Source organism: Pimephales promelas, chromosome 16 (assembly GCF_988280905.1).
Source record: "Pimephales promelas chromosome 16, fPimPro1.hap1.1, whole genome shotgun sequence".
In the NCBI taxonomy this organism is placed as follows: domain Eukaryota; kingdom Metazoa; phylum Chordata; class Actinopteri; order Cypriniformes; family Leuciscidae; genus Pimephales; species Pimephales promelas.
In genome coordinates this window covers 32,172,315-32,187,866 of record NC_142784.1, presented here as the reverse complement: position 1 = coordinate 32,187,866, position 15,552 = coordinate 32,172,315, and the positions used below count along the sequence as shown (strand labels likewise).

The 15,552-nt window shown below is 38.0% G+C and overlaps 2 protein-coding genes across 5 annotated transcripts; both read right to left on the bottom strand.

The window, feature by feature from the left end:
- Positions 1-2: 2 nt before the first annotated feature.
- LOC120470691 (uncharacterized) lies at positions 3-15,044 on the bottom strand. Its single transcript, XM_089120808.1, has 4 exons — positions 14,196-15,044; positions 12,978-13,875; positions 1,006-1,112; positions 3-928 (listed from the first exon to the last, which is right to left on the bottom strand). The coding sequence occupies exons 1-4, from the start codon at positions 14,278-14,280 to the stop codon at positions 75-77; spliced, it is 1,944 nt and encodes a 647-aa protein (XP_088976934.1). The 5' UTR covers positions 14,281-15,044; the 3' UTR covers positions 3-74.
- Positions 8,127-12,077, bottom strand: LOC120470690 (uncharacterized). 4 transcript variants are annotated; one of them, XM_089120772.1, is made up of 4 exons: positions 11,724-12,077; positions 10,646-11,405; positions 9,204-9,211; positions 8,127-8,590 (listed from the first exon to the last, which is right to left on the bottom strand). In XM_089120772.1, the coding sequence occupies exons 1-4, from the start codon at positions 11,806-11,808 to the stop codon at positions 8,127-8,129; spliced, it is 1,317 nt and encodes a 438-aa protein (XP_088976898.1). In that variant the 5' UTR covers positions 11,809-12,077. The 4 variants fall into 4 exon arrangements, with proteins under 4 accessions (XP_088976898.1, XP_088976900.1, XP_088976899.1 ...); XM_089120774.1 differs by lacking the exon at positions 9,204-9,211 and having other exon boundaries at positions 8,127-8,750; positions 10,624-11,405; XM_089120773.1 differs by lacking the exons at positions 9,204-9,211; positions 11,724-12,077 and having other exon boundaries at positions 8,127-8,812; positions 10,665-11,418.
- Positions 15,045-15,552: the final 508 nt, after the last annotated feature.

Sequence of the window (15,552 nt, the reverse complement as noted above, 5' to 3'; positions counted from 1 at the left end):
TCTCTCACATATAAAACACAAATCTTGTGGTATTCACAGCAACACTGTTTATTAGTCATGTGAATCTCATTTGCTCACTGTGACACAGAAGAATGCTTTCTAACATGATTCGCTAGACTACTTGAATGTTTGAAGCTCTTCTCACACTGAGTGCAGGCGTACGGCTTCTCTCCAGTATGAACTCGCTCGTGTATTTTCAGGGATCCAGCCAGAGTGAAACTCTTGTCACAATATGAGCACTTGAAAGGTTTTTCTCCAGTATGAATTCTTTGGTGCAGTTTCAGCTGACTAGATGTAGTAAAGCTCTTCTCACAGTCAAAGCACATATAATCTCTCACTTCATTGTGTGTTTTCTGGTGCAGTTTAAAACTGGAAAGACGTGAAAAACTCTTTCCACAGAGAGAACACACATAAGGCTTCTCATCTGAATGAACATTCAGGTGTTCTTTTAGATGTGATGATGAAATAAAGTCTTTACCACACTGATCACAGTTAAATGTTTTTTCTCCAGAGTGAATGAACAGATGATGACGGAGACCTGATGTATCTCTGAAACTCTTTCCACACTGAGTGCATGTATACGGTTTTTCTCCTGTGTGAATTCTCATGTGTGTATCAAGGTGTCCTTTCTGTGTGAAACTCTTTCCACACTGAGTGCATGTGTACGGTTTCTGTCCAGTGTGAATTCTCATGTGTGTGTCAAGGCTTCCTTTATGTGAGAAACTCTTCTCACACTGAGTGCATGGATACGGTTTCTCTCCAGTGTGAATCCTCATGTGTCTCTCAAGGTGTCCTTTCTGTGTGAAACTCTTTCCACACTGAGTGCAGGTGTGTGTCTTTCGGGCTTTTTTTCTTTGAATTGTGAAGTTACGATGTTCCTCCTTCACTTCATTCAGTTCTTGTCTTTGCTCTTTCACTCTCGCCTGGTCTAAAACACACAGAAATACAGTTAGAATCAGTTCAAGTAAATCCTGATTAGTGAAAATGCTGTCATTATTTACTCACCCTCAAGTTGTTCCAAACATGTATGATTTTTGTTTCGCTTTTGTTCTGCTGTTCTCAAAGATATTTGGAAGAATGTTGGTAACCAAGTAGATCTCGCCACCCATTGACTACCATTGTAAGATAAAAAAAAAATTGACTTATTACTTCATTTAAAATTGGGGGCTAGATCTACTTGGTTAAAAAAAAAACATTCTTCCAAATATCTTCAGCAGAACAAAAGAAATTTATACAGGTTTGGAACAACTTGACATCATTTTTCTCCATCACCCCTTAAGTGCCACGCCCCCTTTTTTGAATAAACATGAAAATGCACATGTCCTGAATTTAAATGCTTGTAATTCAAGAATGCTTTGGAATATAGATGTAAGACTAATCTTGTTTTAAAGAAGATATTTGGATGATCAGAATAGGGTCTGACATACAAGTTTTGCACAATTCTTCCTGTCCTATAGCAACAAATGAATAACATTTCTCCTTAGGGAGTCTACGATGCATTCCCTGATGCAATACTGTCATAGACGGTTGCATTAAAGTTTTTCCCTGATATTATCAATCTTATAAGTGAAGAAATTCATAAAGTCAGTGTTGCTTGGACACTTCTGGGCTTGAAGCTTTCTTTTTCGTTAGTTTAGCCGCTGTTTCAAATAAATACCTAGGATTATGTTTATTTTTTTCCAATAGTAAATATGCAAATAAAAATATGCAGAGCTAGCAGCTTTTAAAGCCTCTCTGTATGCAATCGTGCTCTCTTTCCATGAAACCCGAAATACCTCTAGTTTTGTTTTCTTCCATTTGCGCTCCATATTTCTGGTTATTCTCTCAAGAGCCCGAAAATGCTTGTTGTACCACGGCGTTGGACTATTTTCTTTAATCTTCTTCAAGCGCAAACTTTTCCAATTATCTATGAATTCTATGTCCACAACCAACGATAAAGTGAGGGCAGTCTACTAACTATCTCATCACTCCTGTGAACAGGAAGGGGGGCAGAGCAAATTACAGTGCCTGACATCATACTTGTGAGTTCACACTCCTCTTTATTATTCATTTTGACCCTAGAGATGTCCCCTACTCAGCTCAATCCAGACGGTTGTCGTGCTGATCTACTGGGGAGACCAGATTGTAAATGCAGCTGTCGTGTGTGCTGACGGGCCAAGTACACTGCAGCCGTTAACGCCGGACAGAATTGATCACCATATGGAAAGAAGCGTAAAAGGGTGGAGAAGCATAGGTTACTGTAAAGCTACATCTTAGTTTGTACTTATCTTGGTGAAAGCAGAGTACAAATCAGCATGAAGTTAACATCTGTAATGGAAATCTTAAGAAAGTGAAACAGAAAAAAATATAATTCTAAAATATAATTTTTTAAAAACCTGGTGGACTCTTAAATTGAAAGAAAATCAAAGCAAAAAACTCTGAACAAGTTGTGTTTCTAAGACTTTATTTGGGCGCAGTACCAAACGTTTTCACTAGATGACAACAACCAGACTGCATTACTGCCCACATCAGTGCGTCTCCATTTCCATTTGTGTTTTGAGTGATCTGAACCATTATTTCCACAATTTTTATACAATTTATGAAGTTGGCATCCCATTCAGAAGTAGTAAGAAAAGTTTGGCATATGTTGATATGAATTCAACCTCTAATAATCACATAAAAATAGCACACATGTGCTTTATAGCTCCCCTGCCACATCACACTTTTTTTTTCTTCATACACAAAACATTTTCAGACCTTTTTTTTCTAAAAATAATTGAATGGATGTTATCTTCTGAACTTTTGGCATGAAAACAAACTGAGGTTCTACCATTGTTCAATAATTTTCATGTCCATCACTATTTCAAAATAAGGGTCTCAATATGGTTTAGGAGTGTGAAAATATTATTTTTGAAAATTGATAGTTTACGGCTCTTCTGTCAATCAATCACCAAATATGAAAACTACAGCTTGCATGCTTTCAAATTATATATAGTTTGTCAATGGCCACAACCCTGCAGAGTTTAGCTTCAACCCTAATTAGGCACACCTGATCAGCTAATCAAGTCCTTCAGGCTCATTTGAAAACGGCAAGTGTGTGTGTGTGTGTTGAAGCAGGGTTGGAACTAAACTCTGTAGGACTGTGGCCCTCCAGGAACTGAGACACCCCATGTATAGGATATTACTGTTTTACGGTGACACTTAAGGGGTTAATAGCAGAAAGCAACAGAGATCAGATCTCCCGATTGTTGTTCTGTCATTCACTTGTTGACAACTGCTATACAGGTTATGATCATTTGGATGTATTTCTCTATCAATCCTATTAATTCACATCTAACAAAGTATCAACAATGAAGAATCAAGAATGGACACCAACCTATTTGTTCCTCATTATCTTCATGTTTTATTCTGGATGGTTCTGGATCAGTCATGTCTTCAATCTCCTCTGTAATAAACTCCATCTTTAACAGTCACACAGATTTCAGCTGCTACTCCTGGAGTTTGTCCTTCTCTTGTAGGATGATGGGAATATTCCCAGTATTTATTGGTGAATTGTTGTGGGAGGGGCTTCACTGCAGGTGTGAACTGTGATCACTGTGTTTTTATCCAATCTGCTTTTAAAAAGTACAGAGTCACCATTAAACTGAGCTGCTGAAGCTGACCTCCAAAAGTTCTCTGTTTTCAGCTCATTCATTATGGTGATGTCTGAGATATTCTGTAAATTGGCACATTAAGATGATTGTATTGGTTGAAACAAACTACAGAATCATCACCTTTATCTTCAGTTCTTGTCTTTGGTCTGGAAGATTAAAACATATTAAATGTTTAGAATGAGCTCAAGGAGGATAAATGTGAATCTTTAAGTGAACCCTGATTTAATAAATAGAAAACAACCCTGCTGAAAAATCCAGCTAAAACCAGCCAAGGCTGGTTGGCTGGTTTTGGCTGGTCTCCCAGCCTGGTTAGTTGGTTTATCAGGCTGGTTTTAGAGGGGTTTTGAACACTTTTTCAGCTGGTCAGGCTGGTCTTAGCTGGTCAAGTTGGTAGCCAGGCTGAGAGACCAGCTTGACCAGCTAAGCCAGGCTGGGTGACCAACTAAAACCAGCTACTTCCAGCTTAAACCAGCTAAGACCAGCCAACCAGCCTAGGCTGGTTTTAGCTGGATTTTTCAGCAGGGAAGTTAGATCTGTCTATCAAATATGATATTTTTGATGTACCAAAAGTTAGTTTTGTCATCCTCTTGTTAATAATCATAATGTGAATGACAACTGCTGTACAAGATTATGATCTGAATGCATTTATATAATATATTCCTGGATTATTTGCTTGTTTTTTTACAGCTCTTATGATTGGTACCTAACAATATACACTCACCTAAAGGACTATTAAGAACACCTGTTCAATTTCTCATTAATGCAATTCTCTAATCAACCAATCACATGGCACCCCTTCACCGGGTGGTGATGGCGCAGTGGATGAGGCACATGCCTCTGGTGCGAGAGACCAGGGTTCAAATCCATAGTGAGACACCAATGTGTCCCTGAGCAAGACACTTAACCTCCTTTTAATGTAAATGTAAATTCAATAGATTTAGGTTTGTGGTCCTGGTCAAGACAATCTCCTGGACTCCAAACTGAATGTCAGAATGGGAAAGAAAGGTGATTTCAGCGATTTTGAGCGTGGCATGGTTGTTGGTGTCTGAGAATTTCACAATCTGCTCAGTTACTGGGATTTTCACACACAACCATTTCTAGGGTTTACAAAGAATGGTGTGAAAAGGAAAAAACCTCCAGTATGCGATGGCAGTCCTGTGGGCGAGAGGTCAGAGGAGAATGGGCCGACTGATTCAAGCTGATAGAAGAGCAACTTTGACTGAAATAACCACTCGTTACAACCGAGGTATGCAGCAAAGCACTTGTGAAGAAGACACAACACACACAACCTTGAGGCGGATGGGCTACGACAGCAGAAGACCCCACCGGGTACCACTCATCTCCACTACAAAGAGGACAAAGAGGCAACAATTTACAAGAGCTCACCAAAACTGGACAGTTGAAGACTGGATAAATGTCGCCTGGTCTGATGAGTCTCGATTTCTGTTGAGACATTCAGATGGTACAGGCGTAAACAGAACGAGAACATGGACCCATCATGCCTTGTTCCCACTGTGCAGCTGCTGGTGGTGGTGTAATGGTGTGGGGGATGTTTTCTTGGCACACTTTAGGCCCCTTAGTGCCAATTGGGCATCATTTAAATGCCATGACCTACCTGAGCATTGCTTCTGACCGTGTATAACCACCATGTCCCCATCCTCTGATGGCTACTTCCAGCAGGATAATTCACCATGTCAAAGCTCGAATCATTTCAAATTGGTTTCTTGAACATGACAATGCGTTGACTGTACTAAAATGGCCCCCACAGTCAAGTCAAGTCACCTTTATTTACTGTATATAGCGATTTTTACAATACAGATTGAATCAAAGCAGCTTCACAGTGATAACATAAAAAAATACAACACAGATCAATAATATTGTTGAATATTAAATGTCCCAAACTAAGCAAGCCAAAAGCCAAGGCAGTCACCAGATCCCAACCCAATAGAGCATCTTTGGGATGTGGTGGAACGGGAGCTTCGTGCCCTGGATGTTCATCCCACAAATCTCCATCAACTGCAAGATGCTATCCTATCAATATGTAGGCAGACACAGAACCCACAGACCCATAAAACCTACTGCACACTTCCAACTATTTACACTAAATAATATTTATCTGACCTAAAACTATTAATTTCCTTCTCGGTTGGCCTTGAGATTTCACGTAGTGAAACGTGCAAAACTTCTAGGTTGTTTGTCACACACATCACACACATGACCAGCCTCGGCCAATAGTGAGCCTGCATGTGACGTACAACACAGAACCGTTGCGCAGTTTCAATATGTGAAATCTCGAGGCCAATAGAGAAGGAAATACATAGTTGAATAAAGTGTTTTTTCGTTTTTTTTTTTTTTTTTTTTTTTTTTGGGGGGTAGTATTCTCATCGCTTGATAAACTTAAGATTGAGCCACTGTAGTCACTCGGACTATTTTAACAATGTTTTTCATAACTTTTGGGCCAGCCAGTTTCGATCCCAATGGAGGAGTGATCCAGTTCTCGGATTTAAACAAAAATATCTTAATTTGTGATCCGAACATGAACGAAAGTCTTACGGGGCTGGAACAACATGAGGGTGAGTGATTACTGACAGAATTTTAATTTTGGGATGAACTAACCCTTTAAATTGAAGAAATTGCTTAATTTATTGAAAAAGTTATTTTATTCTTAACCCTCTACAGCATAGCGTTGCCCTCAGGCAACAGAAAGTTTTCTTAAGCCCTATATTCAGTAAATTTTTCTTTAAATGATTGCAACCAATTAGAAAGTTTGAAAAAGTATCAAAGAACAGTCCAATAAGGTTTGGGAGTCACCATCAAGCACCATTTGAAGGTGGGAAGTCCTTTTCTGGCACATGGTCACAGGAGCACATGTTGTGAGTTGAAAGCAAGATTATGTGCTTTAGTGATCTTCTTTAAAATGACATTAACTGTATATAAAAAATATGTGTGTCTGTATGAAGGTGTAGAAAAGCCTTCTGGCAGGTTTTATTATGTTTTTTTTATTTTGCATGTTCACAAATTCAGTTTTTCTTTTTGTTGCCTCAAGGCAACGTTGTGCGATAAGGGGTACTTTTCACGGAGGTTTTGAACAATATTTTACAATGGCAAATAATGTGTTACACGAAGGAAAGATGCAGGGTTCCTGGGTACAAAGGAACACCCAAAGTCACCAAAGTGACACTGTTCCCACAAAGTTGGGAGCATGACATTGTCCAAAATGTCTTGGTATGCTGAAGCATTAGGAGTTGCTTTCATTGGAGCTAAGGGGCCAAACTCAACCCCTGAAAAAACAACCCCGCACCATAATCCCCCCTCCACAAAACTTTACACTTGTCACAATGCAGTCAGGCAAGAACCGTTCTCCTGGCAACCGCCAAACCCAGACTCGTCCATGAGATCGCCAGATAGAGACGCGTGATTTATCACTTAGAGAACCCGTCTCCACTGCTCTAGAGTCCAGTGGCGGCGTGCTTTATACCACTGCACCCAACGGTTTGCATTGCACTTGTTGATGTAAGGCTTGGATGCAAGTGCTCGGCCATGGAAACCCATTCCATGATGCTTTCTACGCACTGGTGTTCAGCTAATCTAAAGGCCACATGAAGTTTGGAGGTCTGTAGCTATTGACACTGGAGAAAGTTGGCGACTTCTGTGCACCTCAGCATGCGCTAACCCCGCTCTGGGTTGCTGTTGTTCCCAAAGTGCTTCCATTTTGTTATAATACCACTAACAGTGACCGTGGAACATTTAGTAGTGAGGAAATTTCATAGGTGGCAGCCGACCACAGTACCATGCTGAATTCCAGAGTGACCCATTCTTTCACAGATGTTTGTTGAATCGTCTGCATGCCTACAGTAGCTGCTTTATTTTACAGAACTGTGGCCATGGAAGTGATTGGAACATCTGAATTCAATGATTTGAAGGGGTGTCCCAACACTTTTGGCAATACAGTTTATATGGGGATGATTAGGATACATAAAGTACATGATGCATGACGACGCACTACATGATGCAAACATATGTCTCTATCAAATCAAATAGATTGATGAGTTTCAAGTGTTTTTCCCTTTTTACTTAAATTATTTCTTGACATTTTTGGAGAAAAAAAATTGATTTTTGTATTGCTCTCTAAGAGTTGTATAATGACAATTTTCTCTGTGATTCTTTACCATTGTTGCGCAACGTTGCCCTTGGGCAACAAAAAAAATATTTTGGTGTGGGGGGGTCAGGGGAGGGAAATTTTTCAATAAATCAATAAAATGTTCCTAAATGAGCCAAGAAATGATGTGGAATATTTTTTTTCCATGTGCCATCAAAATGCATGCAGTAGAGGGTTAATTTAGGTATTTCTTTGAGTAAGCGTTCAATCAACTAATTAAATCATTTGCTTGTTCTTCAAAATATAAAACAGTAATCTTGTGGCATTTCACAGCAACATTGTTTATTAGTCAACTAACAACATTTTTATTTATGTGAATCTCATAAAACATTTGCTCACTGTGACACAGAAAAATGCTTTCTAATATGTTTCACTAGATGACTTGAGTTTGTGAAACTCTTCTCACACTGAGGACAGGCGTACGGCTTCTCTCCAGTATGAACTCGCTCGTGTGTTTTCCGGTTTCCAGACCAAGTGAAACTCTTGTCACAATATGAGCACTTGTAAGGTTTTTCTCCAGAATGAATCCTCTGGTGCCGTTTCAGATCATGAGATGTAGTAAAGCTCTTGTCGCACTCAAAGCACAAATAATCTCTCACTGCATTGTGTGTTTTCTGGTGCAGTTTAAAACAGAACAGCCGAGAAAAGCTCTTTCCACAGAGAGAACACACATAAGGCTTCTCATCTGAATGAACTTTCAAGTGTCGTTTTAGATTTGTTGAGACATTAAACTCTTTACCACACTGATCACAGTTAAATGTTTTTTCTCCAGAGTGAATGAGCAGATGCTGACGGAGACCTGATTTATCACTGAATCTCTTTCCACAGTGAGTGCATGTATACGGTTTCTCTCCAGTGTGAATTCTCATGTGTTTGTTAAAGTTTCCTTTATGTGTGAAAATCTTTCCACACTGAGTGCAGGTGTGCGTCTTTTTGGCTTTTGTTCTATGAATTGTGAAGTTACGATGTTCCTCCTCCACTTCATTCAGTTCTTGTCTTTGCTCTTTCACTCTCGCCTGGTCTAAAACACACAGAAATACAGTTAGAATCAGTTCAAGTAAATCCTGATTTAATGGGATGGTTCATCTTGAAAATTAAAATTCTGTTGTCATTTACTCACCCTCGAGTTGTTCCAAACCTGTATACATTTCTTTTGTTCTGCTGAACTCAAATATATTTGGAAGAATGTTTGTAACCAAGTAGATCTCGCCACCCATTACAAAATGACTATGTTAGTCAATTGGGGGTGAGATCTATTGGCAACAAACTTTCTTCCAAATATCTTTGAATTCAGCAGAAAAAAATAAATGTATACAGATTTGGAACAACTTGACATACTTTTTTCTCCATCAATAAATTAATAGCAGAAAGCAACATAGATCAGATCTTCCACTTGTTGTTCTATCATTCACTTGTTAAAGTAATTCAAATATGTTTGACAACTGCTATACAGGTTATGATCATTCAGATGTATTTATTCATTATTTAACATCCACATACTGCTTATTAATTCACATCTATCAAAGCATCAACAATGAAGAATCAAGAATGGACACCAACCTGTTTGTTCCTCAGTATCTTCATGTTTTATTCTGGATGGTTCTGGATCACTCATGTCTTCAATCTCCTCTTTAATAAACTCCATCTTTAACAGTCACACAGATTTCAGCTGATACTCCTGGAGTTTGTCCTTCTCTTGTAGGATGATGGGAATATTCCCAGTATTTATTGGTGAATTGTTGTGGGAGGGGCTTCACTGCAGGTGTGAACTGTGATCACTGTGTTTTTATCCAATCTGCATTTAAAAAGTACAGGGCCATCATGTTCAACTGAGCAGCTGAAAAACCTCTTTGTCTCCAAAAGTTCCCTGTTTTCAGCTCATTCATTATGGTGATGTCTGAGATCTTCTGTAAATTGGCACATTAAGATCATTATATTGGTGTCAACAGGCTGAAACAAACTACAGCATCGAATCATCACCTTTGATCCATCAGGTTTGAGATAAACATTAAGTTAGAATCAGTTTTAAGAGGATAAATGTGAAAATCAAACCATGATTTCATAACAGATCTGTTTATTACATTTCTGCTTTTATGAGCAAAAGGTTAGTTCTGTCATTCGATACAGTCAAAATGTGAACAATAACTGCTGAACAATTTATTTCATATATTCACAGCTCTTATGATTGGCATTTAACAATATATTAACTATCCAAACAGCAATGATCCGTGTTCATTTAAACTAATTGAAATAATTCTTCATCACAAATGTCAGCCATAAAACGTGTCTTAATATTTAAATAAAAGCTGTGTGTAAGTTAAATATATAATCAAACAAGAGATTATACATGTTTTGTCATTTAACTTTCATGATACAAATCAAATTACACACCAGTGAATGTTGTCATGTTCCTCTTGTAAATATTTGTACATATTTGCAACTTACTGCAGCAGCTTTGACTGCATTTAAAACGAATCCGATTCTAAATCAAGAAAACAATCAACTTTATTTTTCATGTTTTTAATTGTTCAACATTTTACAGCATCTAGTAAAAATCGTTAAATAAGTCAATTACATGAATGTGTCTTATTCAAGCAGATTTTGTGATTATTACCATGTGGGAAAGATACTAATAATTATTAACACTATATATATATATATAAAAAAAAAGCTTTAATCACCACTCTCTTTTCTAAGCATTTCACCAAATTCACAAAGTTAAACTAGATGACACTGTGCTTTTGGGTGCAAAACTATATTTTGTTCATCTCACACCATGAATACTTATTTGACATGAAAATGACATTGTGACCATTTATGATATTTTCTCATGTGCCTGAGAAAGTCAGATGATTGTCTAAAACCCTTCTCACACTCAGTACAGTAGTACGGCTTCTCTCCAGTGTGAATTCGCTCGTGATATTTCAGGTTTGCAGACTGAGGGAAACTCTTGTCACAGTATGAGCACTTGTAAGGTTTTTCTCCAGTATGAATTCTTTGGTGCTGTTTCAGATGACTAGATCTAAAAAAGCTCTTCCCACAGTCACAGCACACGTGATTTTTCTCACCGGTGTGTGTTTTCTGGTGTTCGTTACAATGTTCCAGTCGTGAAAAAGTCTTTGCACAAAATGAACATTCATAAGGCCTCTCGTTTGTGTGAACACTCTGGTGTTTTTTTAGATTTGCTGATGAAGTAAAATCTTTACCACACTGATCACAGTTAAATAGACTTTCTCCAGTGTGAACGCGCAGATGATACTTGAGATCAGTTTTACTTCTGAAACTCTTCTCACACTGAGTGCAGTCGTACGGCTTCTCAGTGTGAACTCGCTTGTGTCTTTTCAGGGATCCAGACTGAGTGAATCTCTTGTCACAGTATGAGCACTTGTAAGGTTTTTCTCCAGTATGAATCCTGTGGTGCAGTTTCAGATGTTCAGCTGTCGCAAATCTCTTCCCACAGTAACAACACACATGATCTCTCACTTTATTATGTGTTTTCTGGTGCCGTTCACAGGTTTCGTTTAATGGAAAACTCTTTTTTTGAGTTTCAATGTTGCAATGTTTCTCCTCAGCTTCATTTAGTTTGTGTCTTTGCTCTTTCACTCCCATCTGGTCTAAAATAAACATATTAGGATCAGTTGAAGTTAATAAAGAGTAAATTTGAAAATTCAACCGAACGCTGATAAATAGCAGAAAACAAGAGATCAGGTATATTTATGAGTATCAGGTATCAGATCTTTAATGTGCCTAAGGTTAGTTTTGTCAATGCCTTGTTAATACAATCAAATAGATTAAGGTTGTAGAGTTGTATTTTCTCTGTCATTATAATTATTTTGCTCATTTTTTTCTAAGTAAAGATCTGTTAAACTGAAGCTTTGTTACCTTAACATTTCTCAATAGTCAACAATGAAGAATCAAGAATGGACACCAACCTGTTTGTTCCTCAGTATCTTCATGTTTTATTCTGGATGGTTCTGGATCAGTCATGTCTTCAATCTCCTCTTTAATAAACTCCATCTTTAACAGTCACACAGATTTCAGCTGCTACTCCTGGAGTTTGTCCTTCTCTTGTAGGATGATGGGAATATTCCCAGTATTTATTGGTGAATTGTTGTGGGAGGGGCTTCACTGCAGGTGTGAACTGTGATCACTGTGTTTTTATCCAATCTGCATTTAAAAAGTACAGGGCCATCATGTTAAACTGAGCAGCTGAAAAACCTCTTTGTCTCCAAAAGTTCCCTGTTTTCAGCTCATTCATTATGGTGATGTCTGAGATCTTCTGTAAATTGGCACATTAAAGATCGTTGTATTGGTGTCAACAGGCTGAAACAAACTACAGAATCGAATCATCACCTTTGATCCATCAGGTTTGAGATAAACATTAAGTTAGACTCAGTTTCAAGAGGATAAATGTGAAAATTCAACCATGATTTCATAACAGATCTGTTTATTACATTTCTGCTTCTTGATGAGCCAAAGGCTAGTTCTGTCATTCGATACAGTCAAAATGTGAATGATAACTGCTGAACAAGCTTATGAAGTGTGTTTGTCATATTTTCACAGCTCTTATGATTGGCATCTAACAATATATTTACTTTTAGCCAAACAGCCGGTGACCCTCCTGCATTTAAACTAATTGTAATAATTCTACATCACAAATGTCAGCCATTTTTATATTTAAATAAAAGTTGTGTGTAAATTAAATATATAATCAAACAAGAGATTATACATGTTTTGTCATTTAACTTTCATGATACAAATCAAATTACACACCAGTGAATGTTGTCATGCTTCTCTTGTAAATATTTGTACATATTTGCAACTTACTGCAGCAGCTTTGACGGCATTTAAAACGAATCCGATTCTAAATCAAGAAAACAATCAACTTTATTTTTCATGTTTTTAATTGTTCAACATTTTACAGCATCTAGTAAAAATCGTTAAATAAGTCAATTACATGAATGTGTCTTATTCAAGCAGATTTTGCGATTACCATGTGGGAAAGATACAAATAATTATTAACACTATAAAAAAAAAGCTTTAATCACCACTCTCTTTTCTAAGCATTTCACCAAATTCACGAAGTTAAACTATACACAACATTGTGCTTTTGAGTGCAAAACTATATTTATGTTCATCTCACCATTTACTGGAATACTTATTTGACAAGAAAATGAACTGTTGCTCATTGTGACCATTTATGATATTTCCTCATGTGCCTGAGAAGGCAATTTGATCGTCTAAAACCCTTTTCACACTCAGTACAGTAGTACGGCTCCTCTCCAGTGTGAACTCTCTCGTGTGATTTCAGGGATCCAGCCAGAGAGAAACTCTTCTCACAATATGAACACTTGAAGGGTTTTTCTCCAGTGTGAACTCGCTCGTGTGCTATCAGGTTTGCAGACTGAGTGAAACTCTTGTCACAGTATGAGCACTTGTAAGGTTTTTCTCCAGTATGAATTCTTTGGTGCTGTTTCAGATAACTAGATCTAGTAAAGCTCTTCCCACAGTCACAACACACATGATCTTTCTCACCGGTGTGTGTTTTCTGGTGTCGTTTACAATGATCCGGTCGTGAAAAAGTCTCTCCACAAAATGAACATTCATAAGGCCTCTCGTTTGTGTGAATCATCTTGTGTTTTTTTAGATTTGTTGATAAAGTAAAATCTTTACCACACTGATCACAGTTATATGGATTTTCTCCAGTGTGAATGCGCAGATGACACTTGAGATCAGTGTTAGTTTTGAAACTTTTCCCACACTGAGTGCAGTCGTACGGCTTCTCTCCAGTGTGAACTCGCTTGTGTCTTTTCAGGGCTCCAGACTGATTGAAACTCTTGTCACAGTATGAGCACTTGTAAGGTTTTTCTCCAGTATGAATCCTCTGGTGCTGTTTCAGATGTCCAGCTCTAGTAAATCTCTTCCCACAGTCACGACACACATGATCTCTCACTTTATTATGTGTTTTCTGGTGCTGTTCACAGGTTTCGTTTAATGGAAAACTCTTTTTTTGAGTTTTGATGTTGCAATGTTCCTCCTCAGCTTCATTTAGTTTGTGTCTTTGCTCTTTCACTCCCATCTGGTCTAAAATAAACATTTTAGGATCAGTTGAAGTTCATAAAGAGTACATTTGAAAATTCAACCGACCGCTGATTAATAGCAGAAAACAAGAGATCAGGTATTTTTATGAGTATCGGGTATCAGATCTTTAACGTCCCAAAGGTTAGTTTTGTCAATGCCTTGTTAATACAGTCATAATAGATTATAATTGTAGAGTTGTATTTTCTCTGTCGTTATAATTATTTTGCTCATTTGTTTTTCTAAGTAAAGATCTGTTAAACTGAAGCTTTGTTGCCTTAACGTTTCTCAGCATCAACAATGAAGAATCAAGAATGGACACCAACCTGTTTGTTCCTCAGTATCTTCATGTTTTATTCTGGATGGTTCTGGATCAGTCGTGTCTTCAATCTCCTCTTTAATAAACTCCATCTTTAACAGTCACACAGATTTCAGCTGCTACTCCTGGAGTTTGTCCTTCTCTTGTAGGATGATGGGAATATTCCCAGTGTTTATTGGTGAATTGTTGTGGGAGGGGCTTCACTGCAGGTGTGAACTGTGATCACTGTGTGATACTGACGCCCACAGGATTACTTGAGAAACGATAGGGTCGTCTTGGTTTTACAGTAGCTTGAGACATTCTCGTGAGAATTGATCAATTCAGTGCCTGAAGTTCGATCGTTAGCCTACAGAAGAATAAAATAATTTGTTTTTGATATATGGGACACGCGATTGCTGTCTTTGCTAAACCTTGTCGATAAAACAACAATAAAACGATAACTTAAAAAATTCACGAGTTACAGTTTCATTTACATGGGTCAAAACAAAGACGCAACTTCTGTTGAATGCGAGCGCGCTCCCGCGACCGGTGACACACTTCCTTTCAAGGGGAGGACCTTGGCACCACAACTGTCATCAAAATGATTATAAACTAAACTATCGCAACAGGCCTGATGCGGTGCTTGTGTCAAAGTGGCCCAAAACTCAATGCCGAGCAAACAAAATAAAATATTGAGTTAATCTTTCTGTCTTTACCCCAATAATCACCCGAACAGGCTCAGCATCCGAACAACATTTCAACACGAACTCCGTTGTTTTCTTTCTCTTCCACACGCCTCCAGCAAACTCACGAGAGAAAGTTGCTCCAAACTCCATCTTCAGGTCGAACACTGCAGGTACGCCCCTCAAAATGTTTTAGGCACTCAAACTTTAACTAGAATTTCTAGTTAAAGTTTGAGTAGAAAATGTCCTTCACTTGTAATGAACGAGCTCCAAGCTAGCATTAGCAGTAGCACACAAACAGTCTCTGAACTTCGTGTAGAAATTCCTCCCGTTTCTCAATATGCTTGTCACTCTTCTAATTGGTCGTGCAATCATAAAACACAAGTTATGCACTGGCTTTTACAATACTAATTCACAAATTAACTTAGAACATCTCTGCATCACGCTGACTTCACCCACCCGCTTTACCCCATAAACGCTGGTTTAGACAGTTTCAAAGATACATTATCTCTTAAACATATAACAGTTTTAAAACTGCTTTAACATTTTTTATTATAACTTTTCTTGTTGAATGTAATTCAACCTTTTTAACCACACTACTTATATGCCGTGATCAAACGAGAAGGTGCAGAGTTTGTTTGGTGGCCAAAGAGAGGATCCTGCGAGAGATTGATAGGGGTTGGTAACCTTGCTGAAATTACA